This window comes from Castanea sativa, chromosome 6 (assembly GCF_040712315.1).
Source record: "Castanea sativa cultivar Marrone di Chiusa Pesio chromosome 6, ASM4071231v1".
NCBI lineage: Eukaryota > Viridiplantae > Streptophyta > Magnoliopsida > Fagales > Fagaceae > Castanea > Castanea sativa.
The window spans coordinates 15,441,332-15,461,146 of NC_134018.1; the positions used below are offsets into that span (position 1 = coordinate 15,441,332).

The 19,815-nt window shown below is 39.0% G+C and overlaps 2 protein-coding genes across 4 annotated transcripts; both read right to left on the bottom strand.

The window, feature by feature from the left end:
• Positions 1 to 5,353: 5,353 nt before the first annotated feature.
• On the bottom strand, positions 5,354 to 6,349 carry LOC142639518 (uncharacterized). The gene has a single exon (XM_075813680.1). The coding sequence runs from the start codon at positions 6,347 to 6,349 to the stop codon at positions 5,354 to 5,356; it is 996 nt and encodes a 331-aa protein (XP_075669795.1).
• Positions 6,350 to 13,165: 6,816 nt separating this feature from the next.
• On the bottom strand, positions 13,166 to 19,227 carry LOC142640701 (G-type lectin S-receptor-like serine/threonine-protein kinase At4g27290). Of its 3 annotated transcripts, none has more exons than XM_075814917.1 (7): positions 17,812 to 19,226; positions 15,340 to 15,474; positions 15,007 to 15,164; positions 14,725 to 14,935; positions 14,399 to 14,602; positions 13,820 to 13,944; positions 13,166 to 13,684 (listed from the first exon to the last, which is right to left on the bottom strand). In XM_075814917.1, the coding sequence occupies exons 1-7, from the start codon at positions 19,082 to 19,084 to the stop codon at positions 13,394 to 13,396; spliced, it is 2,397 nt and encodes a 798-aa protein (XP_075671032.1). In that variant the 5' UTR covers positions 19,085 to 19,226; the 3' UTR covers positions 13,166 to 13,393. The 3 variants fall into 3 exon arrangements, 2 of the variants coding, with proteins under 2 accessions (XP_075671032.1, XP_075671031.1); XM_075814916.1 differs by having other exon boundaries at positions 13,820 to 13,970; positions 14,365 to 14,602; positions 17,812 to 19,225; XR_012845221.1 differs by having other exon boundaries at positions 13,567 to 13,684; positions 14,365 to 14,602; positions 17,812 to 19,227.
• Between the last annotated feature and the right edge of the window lie 588 nt (positions 19,228 to 19,815).

The window sequence follows — 19,815 nt, forward strand, 5'->3', positions numbered from 1 at the left end:
GGCTTTTTTGTTCTTTCTTCCCATAGGAGTTTCACACTAGCGGTGGTGGTGCTTGAAGACAGTCAAGAATAGAGAAGAAAATAATAAATAAATGAATTTTGTATTGTAATAGATATATTATTTTATTGTATTTGTAAGGACCTAAAATATCATAAACCAGCTTATGATTCTCACTCCTTGTTCCTTGACCAAAGGTCCGAATACAATATATTTGGTAGAGAGGGTCTAACAACAAAAAGTCCCCCTTCCGTATCTTCCGGCTCCTATTTATATCATTGGTTCCTATTATCTCAGCCTTACACCTTGCCATCTATCAAGCTTTTCCCCCCGACACCTGTCGGTCGGTAATAGAACAAAGCTCTAACTCTGCGTTCCACACTGTTCAGGTCATATCTACATTAATGCAACGGACAAAGTTGGTATTTTCTAATTAATGCGGCCAGAAAGGTTGGTGCCGGACATTTAATGCAATCTTCTAGGTTATCCTGCCACATTCAGATATTTGCAATATGTCCCTTATGTCACCAGTGCCCATGCCACCTCATCTTTGGGTATTATCAGGTAAATTTCCTTATTCCTTTATTTTCTCTTGCTTACTACGTGTCGACCTTCCCTTCCTCGGGTCCTCGGGTTCCTGGGTCCTCGGCACCTCACAACAGCCCCTTTAACACTTGAGTTATTAACCATAAATTAATAACCAAGTTTTAACTTCGCATACACGCTTCTTACCTGTCCCTTTGTTTTCACACGTACAGACGTCTTTTCACTGCCCCATGACCCGCGTCTGGCGCCTCGTATCCCACGATGGAGCATTTATAGAGTCTGGCGTTTCTTTTCCTGCGCACGTTCTACGGCTGGATGGGTAATGTACGGCTCAGATTTCGCTCTTAGTTATGAGCGGGAAAGTTACCGCCCTTATTTTTACCTCATTATTTCTACTTTCCCACCCCTATAAAAGCAAACCTTCAGGCTGGATGAAGTTCATTTTGGCATTTTGAAGTATTAAAAGAAGAGTGAGCTCCCGAGGACCAGTTTTAAGCGATCTTCAGAGGTGTGTTCATTTTCCTTTTGCTTCTTTCTACTTGCTTGCTTTTCTCCTCTTGTCACGGGGATTAATGGGTAGGTACGCTAAGCTAGTTAACACAGACGAGGCAAAGGCCGCCTTTAAAAACCGATATAGGATCCCCGATGACGTAGACATCATGTATTGTGAGGAAGAAGAGATTCCACTCGTATCTCGCTCACCTGAATCCGTTTTGATTCCAATGATTGCGTTTATCGAGGGGGGCATGGAAATTCCTATGGGTAGAGTAACTAGGGATTTTTTGATAAACTATAGGCTTACCCCCTCACAGTGTTCCCCAAATGTCCTTAGAATTTTAGGATGCGTACACGCCCTTAACCGAAGGATGGGGACCAATTTGACCTGGCAAGATGTAAATTGGGTGTACAACTGCCAAAAAAGGGACAGGATTAAATATTACATGAAATGTAGATTCCCCTCCGTTAGGCTGATCTCTTGCTTACCCGATTCAAGTAAAGGGATGGATGAAGATTACCTGGTCATCTCGGGCAATTGGCATGACGGCTTACACTGCCCTACCCGAGAAGGGGTGCCAGGTAGGGTTCCTGAGGACTGACCTAGTACTTAGGAGTGACCAACTTCCTTTTATGTGTTTTGTATTGCCTAACTTATTCATTCTAACGATTTCATTCCTTATTGCAGACGATTACCATACCGCTCCGAACTTGTATGCTGTGAACCGTGCTGATTTAAACAGGATTCTTCGGTCAGAAATATTTGTACACAGGGACGGACAACTCCGAGCAGCCCACATCATCCTCGGATACACACCATCCACCAAACATTTCTAAAGCCCGAAGAACGTAATCAGAGCAAGGGATCTTCGATTAGCTCAGATTGACGTTGCGGCCCCTGGATTCTTATTGCCTACACCTCCGCTTGTAGGAACTCAAGACGCACAGCTTCCTGCCCCGCTTGCCGCCCAATTACATTATCCCCCGGAACAAACTGCTAATCTTGTCCCCGAGGAAAGAGCTACCACTCCCGAGCCAACTCAACCCGAGGTGACAGAGAAGGACTTTGAAGTGTTCTATCGTGAAGACGCTCCTTCCAATTCCAGCCCCTCGACCAACATAATGGGTTTTCAAGAGAAAGAGCCCGACCTATTGGCTTTGCTTCAAGCGCACGCAGGCGATTCTTCACCAGCGATGCCGGTCCCTCCTCGTCTAGTTACCCCTGCTGTGACTCGTGCACCTTCTTCGGAAATCATGGACAAAAAATGAAAGAGGGGCCAAAGTAGTAAAAATGTGATAGAAATCGAAGAAGGGGAGAGTCTCGACCCTTCTTCTAAAGATACCAGGGCTGGAAAAGCCCTTTCCAAGAAGTCTGCTCCTACTGGTTCGTCCAAGGACCCCAGTAGTGAGTCTACACGAAAAGCATCAGCCTGGCGACCCAACTTTACCCTTAGCTCGGGTACTCCTGTTTTGGATGACGCCAACCTGAGGGACCCGAAGAAGGGAAGCTCGAGCCTGGTGGCCGAGTGTTTAGAGAAGGCTCTATGCCTTCCCGAAGACATGGCTGAGTTGCGGTCATTCCGCAAGAGGGAAGTCTTCCTGTCCTTGAAACAGGATTTAGCAAAGGTATTTTCTATACTCTTGTATATTTCTTGTATGAGCCTAACTCTTTATTATGGCTAACTTAGTTAAGTGTATTATAGGCGGTTCAGGCTTCCTTCATGGCCGAGGAATGGGTAGACCACTCTTTTGACCTTGCCCGGAAAGCTGAGCATAATGCTGAGGTGGCTATGAAGGCTCAAAAAGAAGCAGAGCTAAACTTAAAAGAGACCCTCACATGCTTATCTGAAGTAGAAAAAGCTCACAAAAATGCTGAGGCTGCTCTGCAAAGCTACGAAGCGCAGGCGAACCTTGCTCTTGAGGCTCAAAAGCAAGCTCAAAATAGACTTGCCCTCACTGTAGTTGAGCTTAAGCAAGTGCAAAAAACGCTAGCCACCAAGGAGCAGGAGCAGGCCACTGCTGAGCAAGCAGCGTATGACGCTGGAATGAAAAAAGCAGCTGATAGCTTGACCGCCCAACTCAAAGGGGTTGCGAGAGCATTTTGCTTGGAGGTATGGGGTCGGGCTTTGGATGCTGCCGGAGTAGCCACCGATTCTGAACTCCGCGCTCCAGACAACGTTTATTATCCTCCGGCATTACACTTAGCCCCTGCTCCCCCTGTGCCAACCAGTGAACCAGTTGTGCCCGTCTCTGCTCCTGAATCTGATGCGCCGACAACGAAAAACCTTTCTCCTACAGCCCAGCCCGTGGAAGAAGTAGTTGAGAGTGACTTGGCTGAAGGAGAGTTGGTAAAAAGGAAGAAAAAAGATAGAGAACCAGAAAAAAGAAAAGACAAGCAGCCTGTTGCTTAGTCATGTTATTGCTGTTTTGTAGTAGTTTTTGTTTTTGTTTTTTTTATTTTTATGTACGGATGTAAGGGGTGACCTAATTGCTAGATTTTTGTATGGAATATTTTATAAGAGACTAATATTGGCTTTTTTTGTTATGCATTTATTATCTTCATATGTTGCCGTTTCACTGTCACTTTTTACGTATCCAGATAGAGGCTTAGATCAATTAAAAAATCATGATATATAAAAAATCATGATATCAATTAAAAGGTGCTTATCGTTATGCTTGTGATTTTATGAAGCATAGCAGGATTGACTTGGGAACCATAACTTCACTATCTAACTTTTCATAACGTTTGAGAGACGAGGCATGAAACAAACTCAACTTAGCACACCTGAAGTTTGCTTACACTAATACTTAACTGTTTGAGATACACTAGCCTTTACCTTGTTAGACTTATGATTCTTGGCTTACTGTCCGAGGAACCAGATAAGAACCAAATGGAACCAGCAAAGAACCAAAATCATTTTAACACTTGCGTTTTTACAACTGGTTAATTTCTCTTAGACTTGTGGCCCGAGGAGCCGAACAAGGGCTAAGGTCAGTTTAACACTTGTGTTTCTACAAGTGGTTAATTTCTCTTAGACTTGTGGCCTGAGGAACCGAACAAGAGCTAAGGTCAGTTTAACACTTGTGTTTTTACAAGTGGTTAATTTCTCTTAGTCTTGTGGCCCGAGGAGCCGAACAAGAGCTAAGATCAGTTTAACACTTGTGTTTTTACAAGTGGTTAATTTCTCTTAGTCTTGTGGCCCGAGGAGCCGAACAAGAGCTAAGATCAGTTTAACTTGTGTTTTTACAAGTGGTTAATTTCTCTTAGACTTGTGGCCCGAGGAGCCGAACAAGAGCTAAGATCATTTTAACACTTATGTTTTGATAACTACAAGATTGATACGAATGGAAACCAAGCAACAACATCTTAGTACAAAAGGAAGTTCTTTTCTTAATAATAATAGCGTCGTAAGTTATTTACATTCCAAGGGCGAGGAATCACCCTCCCATCCAGATCTTCTAAACGATAAGCCCCTATACCTGCTAATGAGGTAATTTTATACGGCCCCTCCCAATTAGGTCCCAACTTTCCCCAAGCAGGATTTCTTGCTACCCCAACTACTTTTCTCAGTACCAAATCACCTGGTACCAAGGGCCTGGACCTAACTCCCTTGTCGTATGTCTGTTTGAGTTTCTGCTGATAGCTGCCCATCTTCACACTAGCTATTTCTCTTCTTTCCTCAATAGTATTCAAACAATCATAAATCCTATCACGATTGCTCGCATCGTCATACTGGTTGGATTTCAGGGTGGGAAAACCTGATTCTAATGGTATTATAGCCTCCATACCATACGTCATTGAAAAGGGTGTCTCGCCTGTCGATCTTCGGGGTGTAGTGCGATAAGCCCATAATACATAAGGCAATTCCTCTACCCAGCATCCTTTAGCATCATCCAATTGTTTCTTTAACCCCGCCAAGATAACTTTGTTCGTTGCTTCAGCCTAACCATTTCCTTGAGGATAAGCCGGTGTTGAATATCCATTTCTTATTCCCATTCCTGCACAATACCGTCGGTAAGCCTTGCTATCAAATTGAAGCCTGTTATCAGAAATCAAGGTGTGAGGGACTCCGAAACGAGTTATGATATTTTTCCAGATGAATTTCCTCGCATCCACATCCCTAATGTTAGCTAACGGCTCGGCTTCCACCCATTTCGTGAAGTAATCCGTGCAGACAATGAGCCATCTCCTATTACCTACTGCCCGAGGAAAAGGTCCGATGATATCTAAACCCCACTTAGTGAAGGGCCATGGGCTGGACAACGGATTTAAATTACCTCCTGGTTGATGAATGTTTGGCGCAAATCTTTGACACTAATCACATTTCTTGGCATACTCTTGAGAGGTTCTCTGCATGCTCGACCACCTATACCCTTGAAACATGGCTCTATGAGCTAATGATCTTCCTCCGGTATGGCTCCCACACACCCCTTCATGCAATTCTTCCAACAAAGGTTCCACAGCTTCAGGATGTACGCAAAGCAGATACAGCCCTGCATAGGAACGCCTATAGAGCTTCTGCTCCTCTAACAGCCAGTAACATGGAGCACTTCTTCGTACCTTCTCGGCCATTGTTCCATCTTCAGGCAATACACCTTGCTGCAAGAAAGCTATGATTGGGTCCATCCAACTTAGGCCCACATGAATATTGTGAACCCGTACCGCCGAGCTGCTTGTCAAGCTAGAGGTCAGTAAATCCTCCACCATGACCATATGTGGTAATTTTGAGCCCAGTGACGTGGCTAACATTGCTAATGAATCAGCATGAGCGTTCTGTCCCCTTGGGACTTGTTGTACTTGGAAGCTCTCAAACAAACTTAACACCCCTTTGACTCTTTTGAGATAGCTCTTCATTCGCTCATCTTTTGCCTCAAACGCTCCATTAACTTGCCCTACCACTAGTCTGGAATCACAATATAATTTTACTATCCTTCCTCCCAAGTGTCTAGCCATTTGGGCGCCTACCAAGAGAGCTTCATATTCAGCCTCATTATTTGTGGCTGAGAATCCCAGCCTTAATGATTTTTCTTTGACTAACTTTTCGGGAGAAATTAACACGACCCCAACCCCGGCTCCCTTTCGATTTGACGCCCTATCCATATAGACTTCCCAAGGAGTGACGTGTTCTAGTCCAATGGTCATCACTGTCACCATGGTATCCTCTTGGTTAATCTGACCTTCTGTGAACTCGGCCACGAAATCGGCAAGGATTTGCCCTTTAATCGCAGTCCGAGGCATATATTTGACATCATAAGCTCCAAGCTTGGTTCCCCATTTAGCTACACGCCCCGTGTAGTCCGACTTCCTCATAATAGCTTGCAAGGGCAACTGGGTGAGTATTACTACGGTGTGAGCTTGAAAATAATGGGCAATTTCCTTGTTGCAAGCACCACGGCTAGAAGCGCTTTTTCTAAAAGTAGGTATCGCTGTTCTACTTCCTGTAAGGACTTGCTGACGTAGTATATTGGTTTTTGGACCCCACCATCATTCCGTATCAAGACGAGACTTACAGCGTGATCTGTGACAGCTAGATAAGCATATAACACTCTTCCTTTTCTGGTCTCGATAATATTGGTGGTTTAGCCAAGTATTGCTTTAAATCCTCAAAAGCCAAATTACATTCATTAGTCCACCGAAAATCTTTCCACTTGTGCAAAAGACGATAAAAGGGGCGGCACCTATCTGCGGACCGGGATATGAACCTATTCAAGGCTGCAACCATACCGGCTAGCTTCTGCACCTCTTTAGGATTCCAAGGAGGATGCAAACCCAAGATAGCCTTGATTTGATCGGGATTAACTTCAATTCCTCGATGAGTTATCATGTACCCCAGAAACTTTCCTGAGCCCACTCCAAAAGAACACTTCGATGCATTCAAGCGTAACTTGTGCTTTCTTAAAACTGAGAAGGTCTCATGCAAATCCTTCAAATGGTCTTCCGTCCTTTTACTTTTAATTACCATGTCATCGATATAAGCTTCCATATTACGCCCCAGCTGCGCATCAAACATTCTGGTCACCATCCGTTGATAAGTGGATCCTGCGTTCTTAAGACCAAAGGGCATCACTCGGTAATGGTAGTTGCCATTAGGGGTGCGAAAAGCCGTCTTCTCCTGATCATTCAATGACAGAGGGATTTGATGATACCCTTGGAATGCATCCAAGAAGCTCATTCGGGGATGCCCCACAGTTGCATCTACCAATTGATCGATTCTAGGTATAGGGAAAGGATCCTTGGGACATGCCTTATTCAAATCTGTAAAATCAATACAGACTCTCCATTTACCATTCTTCTTTTTTACCACGACAGTGTTGGCCAGCCACTCAGGATAAAAAATTTCCTTGATTGCCCCAGCTTGCTTTAGCTTATTAACCTCCTCTTTAACTGCCTCTGCATGTTCTCGAGATGCACGCCGAGGAGGCTGCTTTCGGGGCGTAGCATGGGGATTAACATTCAAATGGTGGCAAATAACTTCTGGATTAATCCCGGTACGTCATAAGTCGTCCATGCAAAAACATCAATGTTATCCTGTAAAAATTGAACCAGCTCCTCCCTTTCCGGTTTCAGTAACTTTGAGCCTACTTGAAAATATTTTCCTTCATCTTCCCCTATAAATACCTTGTCTATCTGCTCGACAGAGCCTCCATCCTCAGCTTCACCGACTTCCCGAGCAATCTCCTTTAATTGCTATGAGGTCTCCAGAACTTCCCCCGCCAATGAACCTTGACTTGTTCGGGTAGTGGCAGACGTCAGACATTGCCGGGCTACCATTTGGCTGCCACGTAATACTCTCACACTTCCTCGTATAGGGTATTTTACCATTACGTGTAAAGTAGATGAAACTGCCTCCATTGCATGAAGCCAAGGCCTGGCCAAAATGGCTGTGTACGGGGAGTATGCCATAACAACTATGAAGTTCACCTGCACTTCGGAACCTTCCACCTGCACAGGTAACTTAATCATTCCTCGTGGGATTACCTGCTTCCCATCAAAGCCGACCAACGGATGATCATATTTTTCCAAATCTTCATCTCTCAACTTTAAACCATTAAATAGGTCAGGATACATGATTTCTGCACCACTTCCATCATCTACCAAGACTCGTCTTACATCATATCCCCCGATACGAACCGTTACCACCAAGGCGTCATCGTGGGGTTGATACATGCCCTCTTTATCTTTATCGGAGAATCCCAATACTGGCGTTGCCGAGAACTTCATTCTTTTATCTGCTTGATTACTTTCCTCCATGACCTCATTCCCGCAACTGTTTTGAACGGTCATGACCCGAGAAGGTTTCCCAAATTCTCCTCTCGACTGCACCAAGATGACGTTAATAGTGCCTAGCGATGGCTGAGGGGCCTGACCCCAATATTTTCGAGTGCCTTGTTGTCCCCCTTTCCCGTCCGGTTTAACCAATAAATGATTGATCTTTCCAGCCTTAATCAATTGATTCAGATGATCGCGCAATGTCTGGCAATCCTCCGTGGTGTGTCCTTTATCCTGATGGTAATGGCAGTGGAGGTTTTGATTTCTCATGGATGCATCTCCACTCATTTTGTTGGGTGGCCTAAAATATGGTTCATGCCGAATTTTCTCCAGTATGTGATGCACGGGCTCCTTGAATAATGAATTAATTAGAGGAGTCTTGGCGGTCCTCGGGTGGCTTGGAAAGTCTCGTTTAGGCCGAATACCTTGAAACCCCCCTACCCGAAGATCCTTCCTCTCCAAATACCCTTTCATTTTTCCTTTGCTTTGCACCTGATCTTCTTCTACCCGTTTATACTTATCTATCCGGTCCATGAGGTGACGCATATCTATAGCGGCCTTCATTGTCAAGGACTTCCTTAACCCATGCTCCGTGGGAAGGCCTACCTTGAAAGTTCTCACGGCTACATTCTCCACATCCCCATCAATTTCATTATACATTTCCCAATATCGGTCGGAATAGGTTTTGAGTGTTTCGCCTTCCTTCATAGACATAGACAGTAGAGCATCCAAGGGTTTTGGAATCCTAGTACAAGTTATGAACCTTGCTCCAAATGCCCTAGTCAACTCCTCAAAAGACCTCAAAGAACCTTCTGCCAAAGCATCAAACCACCTCATGGCCACAGGCCCCAAACTGGAGGGAAAAACTTTGCACATCAGTGCCTCATTATTTGAATAAACGGCCATCTTTTGACTAAAATGACTAACGTGCTCTACAGGGTCAGTCCTCCCATTGTACATAGTAAAAATGGGTTGAGAAAACCTACGAGGTAGCTTTGCCCTATTTATCCTAGTCACAAAAGGGGATTTGGCGATTTGCCTCAGGGCTTTACCCATTGCATCACTCCCATCATCATGATATATCACATCAGTACCAGGCATCCTTATCTCCTTCTGCTGCTTTGCCTTAACGCCCGAAGATACGCTGACACGGGTCACACTTCGAGTAGGCTCAAATACTGGGGGCTCATTTCCTCCAAGGTTTGCTTCTGAACTGTCACTGGAAGAACAAGCATGACCCTTACGTCTCTGTTTTCTACTATCCACGCGCTTACGTAAGTAAGCTATCTCAGATTGCATCTGTTGCAATACATCATCGCGAGACATATGCCCCTCAGTTGGTGATCGTTGCTCAGCCCCCTGACCGCTATCATGTGCTTCCACCACCCCTGAGGTATGTCCCTTCCCTTTGTCATGCTGGAGACTTACAGTTACGTCCCTGCTTCGTGAACTTACTGATTCCTCCCCTTCTTGGTACGCCTCAGCCATATACGTCTATATTACGTTGTTGTTCCCACAGACGGCGCCAATTGTAAGGACCTAAAATATCATAAACCAGCTTATGATTCTCACTCCTTGTTCCTTGACCAAAGGTCCGAATACAATATATTTGGTAGAGAGGGTCCAACAACAAAAAGTCCCCCTTCCGTATCTTCCAGCTCCTATTTATATCATTGGTTCCTATTATCTCAACCTTACACCTTGCCATCTATCAAGCTTTTCACCCCGACACCTGTCTGTCGGTAATAGAACAAAGCTCTAACTCTGCGTTCCACACTGTTCAGGTCATATCTACATTAATGCAACGGATAAAGTTGGTATTTTCTAATTAATGCGGCCAGAAAGGTTGGTGCCGGACATTTAATGCAATCTTCTAGGTTATCCTGCCACATTCAGATATTTGCAATATGTCCCTTATGTCACCAGTGCCCATGCCACCTCATCTTTGGGTATTATCAGGTAAATTTCCTTATTCCTTTATTTCCTCTTGCTTACTACGTGTCGGCCTTCCCTTCCTCGAGTCCTCGGGTTCCTGGGTCCTCGGCACCTCACAGTATTGTTTATATTATTTTATTGTGTAGAAAGTTAAAATAAAATTACTAATGTTGAGTGTTTTGTAAAATAAGAAGGTAAAATAGATAAAGTAACTTTTGGTGGAGCCAAATAACTAAAATTATGGCTCTACCAATGTGAATACTATAATTTATGGGCTTTTTTAAAAGACAAATTTCTTAAAATAAATTTGATGCCACAACAATCAAAATTTGCCATGTCATACCCCTGTCAGCCAGCCATATAGTCACAGATAGTAACAACTATTAACGGATTGACTAATTACACTAATTTTGTTAATTTAAGGGATGAATAGCGTTTAGTAAGAAAACTTCAACAACGAATAATGTATTTTGTCTTATTTATTTTGTACAAGTTTATACTTTTTGAATGTCTAAAATTATTTGTTTTACAAATCAATGAAAGTATGTGTGTGTGTGTGTGTGTGTGTGTGTATAATTGGTAATTGATATTAAATGGGTACCAAAAGATTTCATTTCCCTAATCAAACCAAAACAACCTCAGGGATGATATCGTCCATTTTGACTAGAACCAATTGACCATTATTCTATAAATAAATAAAGATAATTTTATGTTGATGTGATTTTGTTAAAGTTTTATTTTATTCAATAATGTTAATTCTTGAGACTATAGCACCAGATTCTTAGATTAGAGATATATTTTGTAGATTACATTTTAGGGTTAAATAGAGATTAAAATGAACTTATAAGTGTAGAAAAGGTAAGAATGATATCACTTTTTCCACTAGGAACTACACAATAATTTTGATGTAGGACATAATTTAATATTTAATATTTGTAATTATTTAATCTTAGTATTTTTATGTAATTTTTGTTATTTTAGGTTTAGGTTATTTATTTCCTTCTTTTTAGGTGCTTTTAATATTATTTAGTCAAATTATGTTTTATATGTTTTTGTAGCCGCCTTAGGATTTCTAGTTGCCTTAGGTTTTCTTTTTACTATTTAAATGCATTGTAGCTGTTAAAGGCAATTCAATTTTCATACTATTATCAATAAACACAAGCTTTTGTCAAATTTTATTTCTGGTGAATTCCAATTTATCTCTTTTTGGATTCAGGGAAATCCCTCGTGGATTCGAGATTTACTACTAAAAGTTAATAATTTAGTTTTTGTTCCATCAAGAAGGTATCGTGTGTGCTTTCTTCAGACTTCTGCAACATCAATTAGTATTAGAGCCTCGACATACCCTAGTTTGATGGCTAACCGGCGAGACAGTGACCACCACAACAATGACAGTGGTGACAACATCAACAACTAAATCCTCACTAGGGCTGAGTTCTATGAGTTTCGTGAAGAGACTCAAAATTTTCATGAAATGAGTCAGCAAATTATAGGTGAAATTGAGCAAATGATTGTTACTCTTCTTGCTAGGAAATCATCTCACAACAACAATGATCAATATATTCAAAGACACTCCTAAGTACAAGAAAATTCCATTCTTTGATGGAGATATGTGTAAGTTGGATTTTATTAACTGGCTTCTTGATTTGGAAGATTATTTTAATTTTTGGAAGATTTGTGATGAAGAAAAAGTGCGGCTTGCATCTAATAAATTGGACAATGAAGCAGAGGAATGGTGGGAACATATTCAAATCAATAGAAAGCGACGAGATAAACATCCAATCTGCTCTTGGGAAAGAATGAAAAGGGTATTCATTGATTTATGGTTTCCAAATGACTATTATGATATACTAGATTATACAAGTGTTGATTATAAATCTGTATAATTATATGAAAAGCAATATGTTCAAAACATGGAAAGTCAACCACAAAACCAAATTTATCACAGTCAAGCCCAAGTGTCAAGTAAAGGGTTTGAGGGTTGAGAAAAAGTATCCTATTCCTAAAGAAAATTTTGAGGTGGTTAAAAAAATCAAGACTTGCAACAAGTTATTGAATTGAAGATTGAAAATACTACTTGCCAGAAATTTGATGAAGAGGTCAAAGAAAAGAAGGTTGAGCTGATTGTGGATAATGACAAAAATCAAGAGATAGTAATTGTTGAGAATATTGTGGAAGATCCAATTGAGATTAAATATGAGGATAAGTCCACAACTCACAATCCTCAGGTTTTAATTGATTTGTTGAAGATGACTACACAATATGTTGATTTTCTTGGAGTAGAAAATTTTAATTTTATTATCAGTCCTTTGTTTATTGATGTTGCAAATAAATTGAAAGTAGATGAGAATAAATTTTATGCTACACTTTCTGAAGAATTCAAGTCTCAATACCGGATCAAATCATTAAAGCATTCAAAGTAATTGTTTATTTGGAGCAGAAGATTTTAGATTTCGACCATCAACTTGAGGACAAGTTTCTTTCAAGTGGAGGGTTTGATGTAGGACACAATTTAATATTTAATATTTTTATTTTTATGTTATTTTTGTTATTCTAGGTTTAGTTATTTATTTCCTTCTTTTTAGGTGCTCTTAATGTTGTTTAATCAAATTAGGGTTTTATGTGCTTTTGTAGCCGCTTTAGGGTTTCTAATTGCCCTAGGTTTTCTTTTTACTATTTAAATGTATTGTAGCCTTCAAAAGCAATTTAGTTTTCAAACTATTATCAATAAACACTGGCTTTTGTCAAATTCTATTTTTGGTGGATTCTAGTTTATCTCTTTGTGGATTCGAGATTTACTACCAGTAGCTGATAATTTAGTTTCTATTCCATCAAGAAGGTATTGTGTGTGCTTTCTTAAGGCTTCCGCGACATCAAATTTTCTCAAATTTTTTTTTTACTAAATAAGACTAGTCGAGTTACAGTTAAGCCTCTTCGTAATCCTTATACAACCAAATTCGATCTAGTAAATTCCTCACATGGGATTCAATATATAGCAACACAAAACACAATTATCCAATTCAAGTAACTTAGTCTAGGATATCGCAAAAAAGGCTTGAGAGAGCATTTTTGTTGAGCAAAAGGTGTTTAATTCATTCTTACATAAATTTCATAAGAAACCTCTCCCATTTCCTTTTAAGAGATGATATTTTACCTTGCCTCAAACAATGTAAAGGTGATTCCATTTGCTGAATAAGGTGTGCTACATGAAGAATCTGCTTCAGGTGAATCTGTGTAGAAGCCCGGCTGCCTCGGCTTAGGCAATAGACTCTCACTACTTAACATTAAAACCACAGATGACATGTTTGGCCTATCTTCTGATCTTTGTTGCACACATAACAGACCCACATGAATGCATCGTAACATTTCGGATAGAGTGAAGTCACCAACTGAGTCATCAATCAATTCAATCGGCCTACCTTCAATCCATAGTCTCCATGCCTGAAACAAATTAAAATAATAGTTACATGGGTAAATCTACAATCCAACTTGCCCAACACTTTAAAAGAGCATTAGTATTAATGAAAAGTTTAGATTAGAAACATAATTTAGTAGAATGCTTATTTTCTTGCTTACATGTCCAAGAAGATTATGGTGGTGCTCTGGGTGACTAAATCCCCTGTTCTTCTTCCCACTGACTATCTCTAATATTAAAACTCCAAAGCTAAACACATCAGATTTTATTGAGTATTGCCCATGTACTGCATACTCAGGAGACATATAACCACTAGGATATATTATTGCATGGAAAAAGAAGTCCAAAACAGCTCAACATAAATACAAGGAGAAAATGGGCTTTAGTCCTTATTTTTTTAAATATTTAACACAATGTCCTTATTTTGATACTATTTAGAAGAATGTCCTTATTTTTTTAAACTCGATTTTAATAAAATCAAGTTCTGTATAAAACTCGATATTCTCAAAATCGAGTTATATATATATATAGAAATGACATTGCTAATGTTGAGTTAGATTTGTAACTCGATTTTTTTTTAAATCGAGTTTCAAAACATGGAATGGTGCTAATAGTTTCAAAATAGAGACATTATGTTAGATATTTTTAAAAATAAGAGCAAAAGCCCATTTTCCTCAAAATACAAAAGGAGATGAAGTGTACATACTATGTTCCAATAATCCTATTGGTCTTGGCATCACCTTGATCTCCCCCAAATGATTTGGCCAGGCCGAAGTCTGAAATTTTTGGATTCATGTCATTATCAAGTAAGATATTGCTAGCTTTGAGATCTCTATGGATAATCCTCAATCTAGAGTCTTGATGAAGATAGAGAAGCCCTCTAGCAACCCCAACAATTATGTTGATACGCTTATGCCAATTCAGCAATTTACTCCTCGTTTGATCTGTCCAATTTCACATTTATGTCACTAAAAAAATGTTGAAATCTCAACAAACAATTTTATTATTGAAAGATGATAAGACTAATCATGAATGTCATGGATTTAGTTAGGGTTAAAGCTCAAACCAAAAATTAAGGAATCCAAGCTTTTGTTAGGCATGTATTCATAGATTAACATTTTTTCATTTTCTTCAATGCAATAGCCAAGAAGCTTCACGAGATTGCGGTGCTGAAGTTTTGAAATTAAAATAACTTCATTTTTGAGCTCAATCACTCCTTGCCCAGAATTCTTTGATAGCCTTTTTACTGCTATCTCTTTCCCCTCTAGCAATGTACCCTGAAAAATGTTAAAGATAGTCAACATATTTTGGAAAAAGAAAATAGCTCAGTTAGTTAGGTTATTCTTACCTTGTAGACAGATCCAAAGCCACCTTCTCCCAACTTTTTGTTGTTTGAGAAGTTATCAGTCGCATTGGCAATGGCTGTCAGATCAAATATTGATAACTCAATGTCTTCCTTCCTGCCCATATTGTCACATTCCTTCCCAAGATTTCCTTTTGTCATCGCTGAAATAATAGCAGATAATTGGACTTGAAAAAATTTACAGATATTTTATGAAAGCATTCGTTACTTCCTATTATATTCTCGATTAATAACTTATAAAATAAAAAATAAAAAATCTTAGCTATAAGTCTACTATCATGCATCAGTAATTCTCAGAGTCCATGTCTTAATTCGAACCTTGGTTTCTGAGTTTCTTCTTCCATACGTATGTTACCAATCCAATTATTATCATTCCCAGGACAGATAATGCAGAGCCGATTATGATTCCTGCTTGTTTCTTCTTGCTGGAGCGCCTCTTTTTCTCAACATGATCTGAAAGATCAAAACGTCGGGTGACTTAGAGTATACAACCTCAAATTACACATAACTAAAGAAATGAAAGGAAATCTAATTTGGCATTAGTGCACGACAGAAATTCCTAAAGAACTATATCTTTACAATTCAGAATTGTTAAAATGGGAAATGGGCACATATAAGGTGGATAAAGTAGTAGAGCTCAGGGCCGGCCTTACCACCCCCTAGATCTCAACACCACCAAAGCCACCACTTCCTCATTTCCTGGAGGTTACTTGGTTGACAATTATATGCCCTGTATGTTCACTTTCACATTTATAATTTTTAATAATTTGAAAGTTGAAAAGGAGGATTTGAACTTTGAAAAACTTTCTTGAAAACTCTTAACTCAAATTTTTAAGCTTATAGATATGTTGCAGTTTAACAGGAAAACTTTAAAAGATATTCTATAGTGTCTACCAATTATTTTTATAAGTATAAACCCCCAACTTCCTTCCCTTCCCCCCAGAAAACATGGAGAAAAAAAAAACCAGAATAAGCAAATACTCTGGGTCTAGCTAAATATTGGTAAAAATAGAGTTTATTTGTGAAGTGTGTATTATTCAAAGTTATTTGGCAGTTTGAGGAGATAGATGAATTTTGGCAATAATGTTGCTAAAATTGTAAAAAAAATAAAATAAATAAATAATAGAGAAAAGAAAGAAATGATGTGACAAGGGAAGGAATGAGAAAATTAAGGCCCGTTTGCTATTGTTGTTTGAGTAACATTGTTTGTATTTTTTAGAAATACGTGTGAGTACTAAACATTCCCATAAAAAAATGTGTGAAAAATAAAAATACGTATAATGTTGTTTAAAAACTGAAAACTGTAGTTTAAGTTATAAAATGTGTTTGGATCCAGCGTCCAGCGTCCACGTCCACGTCCACGTCCAGCCTTCAGTTTTTTTTTTTTTTTTTTTCCTTCCCAGCAGCAGTTGTTGACCAAGTCTTCCGTGAACAGTGCATTCGTGCACTGTTCATAGAACCACAAATTTTACTTTTCAGCCACTTTTTCATTAAAAATGGGTCCCGCGGTACTATTCACACATTTTAAAATTAATTTGCTACAGTATTTTCAGTTTTCAATTTTCAGTTTTCAGCAATAAATTCTATCCAAACAGACTCATAGTACCAAACACCCCCATAATTTCGATATTGCCAAAACTCCTGGAGAGGAAAAATTTGTAGTGAAGCAATGCTATTACTGAAATAGAAGAGAAAAGAGAGTAAAAAATTTTAATTACGAGGCAATTGAATTACCGAAATAGGGGAGAGGAGAATGCAAAAAAACTATTTATATATAGCAGTGGAAAGATCAATGAAGTCACCGCGTGTTTTATTCATCGAGGTAAAGAGTTAATTGATTCCATGTTACAACTGAATTTTTTGTCAAAAAAAAAAAGTTCCAAGTGAATATGAGTATATATATAGTTTTTACACCATTTTATATTGATACTTTTCATCCCCATTAATGTTACCGAAGAAAGATTCCAATTTTTATAGTCTATATATATCATGGCAGTAGGAATAGACTCTATGTTAGGCTGAATTATATATATAAATAATTAAATATGTATATTTTTTTGAGAAAGAATTAAATATGTATATAATATGCGTATATATGAACTATCTTCTCTCTCTTATTTCCGCATTGCCAAAATACCAAAAAAAAAAAAAACAAAAAAAAAACCCTCTCTTAAGTCTTATCTCTCCTATTTTGGCCCTTGCATTGTCATAATTATAAAAAAAAAAATTCTCTCATTTCCTATGTCGGCAATGGTATTGTACTATTGCCAAAATACAAATTAATTGGACAATAATTTCAGCAATATTATTGCCAAAATTCCTATTCTTTCTTCTCTAGTTACATTATTTCTCTCTCCTTTCTCTTACTTTTTTTGTCACAATATTTGCAATACTATTGCCAAAATCAATCTCTTACCTCAAATGATTAAATAATTTTAAACAGTATACATATTACAAATAAAAAAATATTTTTTTATCAATATTTAGCAAAAAGATTTAAATACTTTGTTAGTCTATTTTCTTTTTTAAAAGAGTTTCTACCCCTAATGATAGTTTTTTATTATTAGATTAAGATATTAATCAATTTTTAGTGTATGCAAGAATTGAACTCCAAATTTTTTATACAATTATTGAAAACTTTATCACTTAAACTAATTGAAACTCGCTTGTTAGTCTATCTTTGAAGATTGAAAACCAAAGGACATGGTTGTCGTCTCATTTAACATTAAAAAACAATAAAAATAAAAATAATAAATTGAAAAGAGATAAAAGTGTAGAGTAAAATGGTACCTAGCTCTGAAGCAGCCAATCTTACATAGAACTGGTCTTCTGCATCCTTTGCGATCTCTCTAATATCAACTAGGTTACCAAACCAAAGCAAGCAACCACTTCCTCCCATCCTGATATCCAAATTTCCATATGCTGTGCAAGAGCAGTTTTTCAAACACATATTTTCACATTCCTTGAGGCTCATATTCTTATCAAACCAGGAAGAAGATGTATCAGGCAATTTCAACCCCGTGTACTTTCGGAAGCCATCTCCATCAGGACCATCACTGCAATTCAATGGAGTCTTTCGAACACACCCATCAGACCAATCCACTGAATCCCAAGCTTTTGGAGACTTGGGTAAGAATCCTTCCAGGCATGCACATACGGGAGTGTTACCAATATTGCAGCTAGCATATGCCCCACAGAAGGCATAATTTTCACACTGATCTGCTGGGGTTGTTGAGAATAGCTCCCAACGGTTTGTCCGATCCAGCCATGTGAACCGTTGTACAATTCCGGATGGGTTTAAGATGTATCTTGAGAACACCGAACTATTTCTCATTTTGTACTCATAATAGACCTCACTCTCATTGAAATGAAATCCATACTCAAATAGTGGATTCGGTGTTAAACCATATCCATTAAGACGAAGGCCATCCCATGATCCTGCTCGAACCTTTACTGTGTCTCCTTGCATAACAACCACTTGTGGAAGCCCACGAAGATCTAACCGTATTGAAAACTCACCTTGAGCAGGATCATCAGTGCTCTTCCAAGATGTTATGAACCTATCTAAGCCAGTCACTAAGTTCTTTCCAAGTTTCATTTCCGGTAGGAAAGTGTTGCAAGGATAATCAAAACTCTGCCACAAATAGTTCACAGGGCCATCGACCTTTTCATCTTTCACAACAAGATTTCCGTTGTCCAAGAGCTCTAAAACTGGATTTTCTGAAGTTCTTGATGTATTAGATGACCAAGCAACACTATTTGTGCTGTTGAGAAGGATAACAACTCCATTAGTGACCTTCAAAACTCCTGAGTGATCGTTCAGTGGAGTGTCTCTGTTGGCTACCCAAACAACTGTCCCAGAAGATTTCGTGTACCATATCCCCACGTATCTGCCTTTCGAATTACCTGGGCTGAAGAATCCCAATTGAAATCTTCGACTAGCTGAAACTAAGGTGTCACCGTCTCTGATTGATTGGATTGGAGTAATAGTATCTAGTGTATTGGAAGGATTTAAGAAGGACCATATAATTGCGAAGACAAAAAGATAGGTAAAGGCTTCCATCGATTTTCTAATGATTTTCTACATGTTATAATTGTTTAAATAAAAAGAAAACCTGGAACGCATTGCTATTTGCTGCTGCTGCTCTTCTTCTTCTTTTGCGGGCGGCCATAGCCCACTGATTTTTAGAGATAATGTACTGAAAAGTTTAAGACTTTTCGAGTCCCCGCTAAAATACCTGTGAGGTCAGGTCAAGTCACGGAAATTACCGTGTAGTCCCAGCCAATAATTGACGACATCGTCTTACTTGCCACGTCACCCACCATGTCTTACCAAGTTTAACGTCCCTTTAACCCCGTCAGTTGACTCAGTTCTGAGAGCATTTTCAAATTTTCTTTTTGAGATGTAAGTGTGCGGGTACTGAAATATTGGCAGCCGAAAACGTTTCTTCAAAATTTGTTTTATGGAATATCACAGATTCACAATACGTCTTTCATGGGATAATGAGTCATTTTTTCCAACTGAAGCAAAATTCAAATAGAAGTCTAATTGAAATAGTACTCTTATTCAACTAAAACAAGGGAGTAAAAATATTAAACAATGGAGAGATAAGACTGAAAAAGCGTTTGGGTTGTAGTGGGTTTTTTCACTTTGCAAGATTTTTGTATGGTTATTTTATCTAGAGATCTCAAGTGGGATATTTAAAGATCCATAAAAAGTTGCCAACATTTATTTTAGTTCTTACAAATTAGGACATGAATGTTAAAGTTTCTAATGATTATTTAAACGTTAAA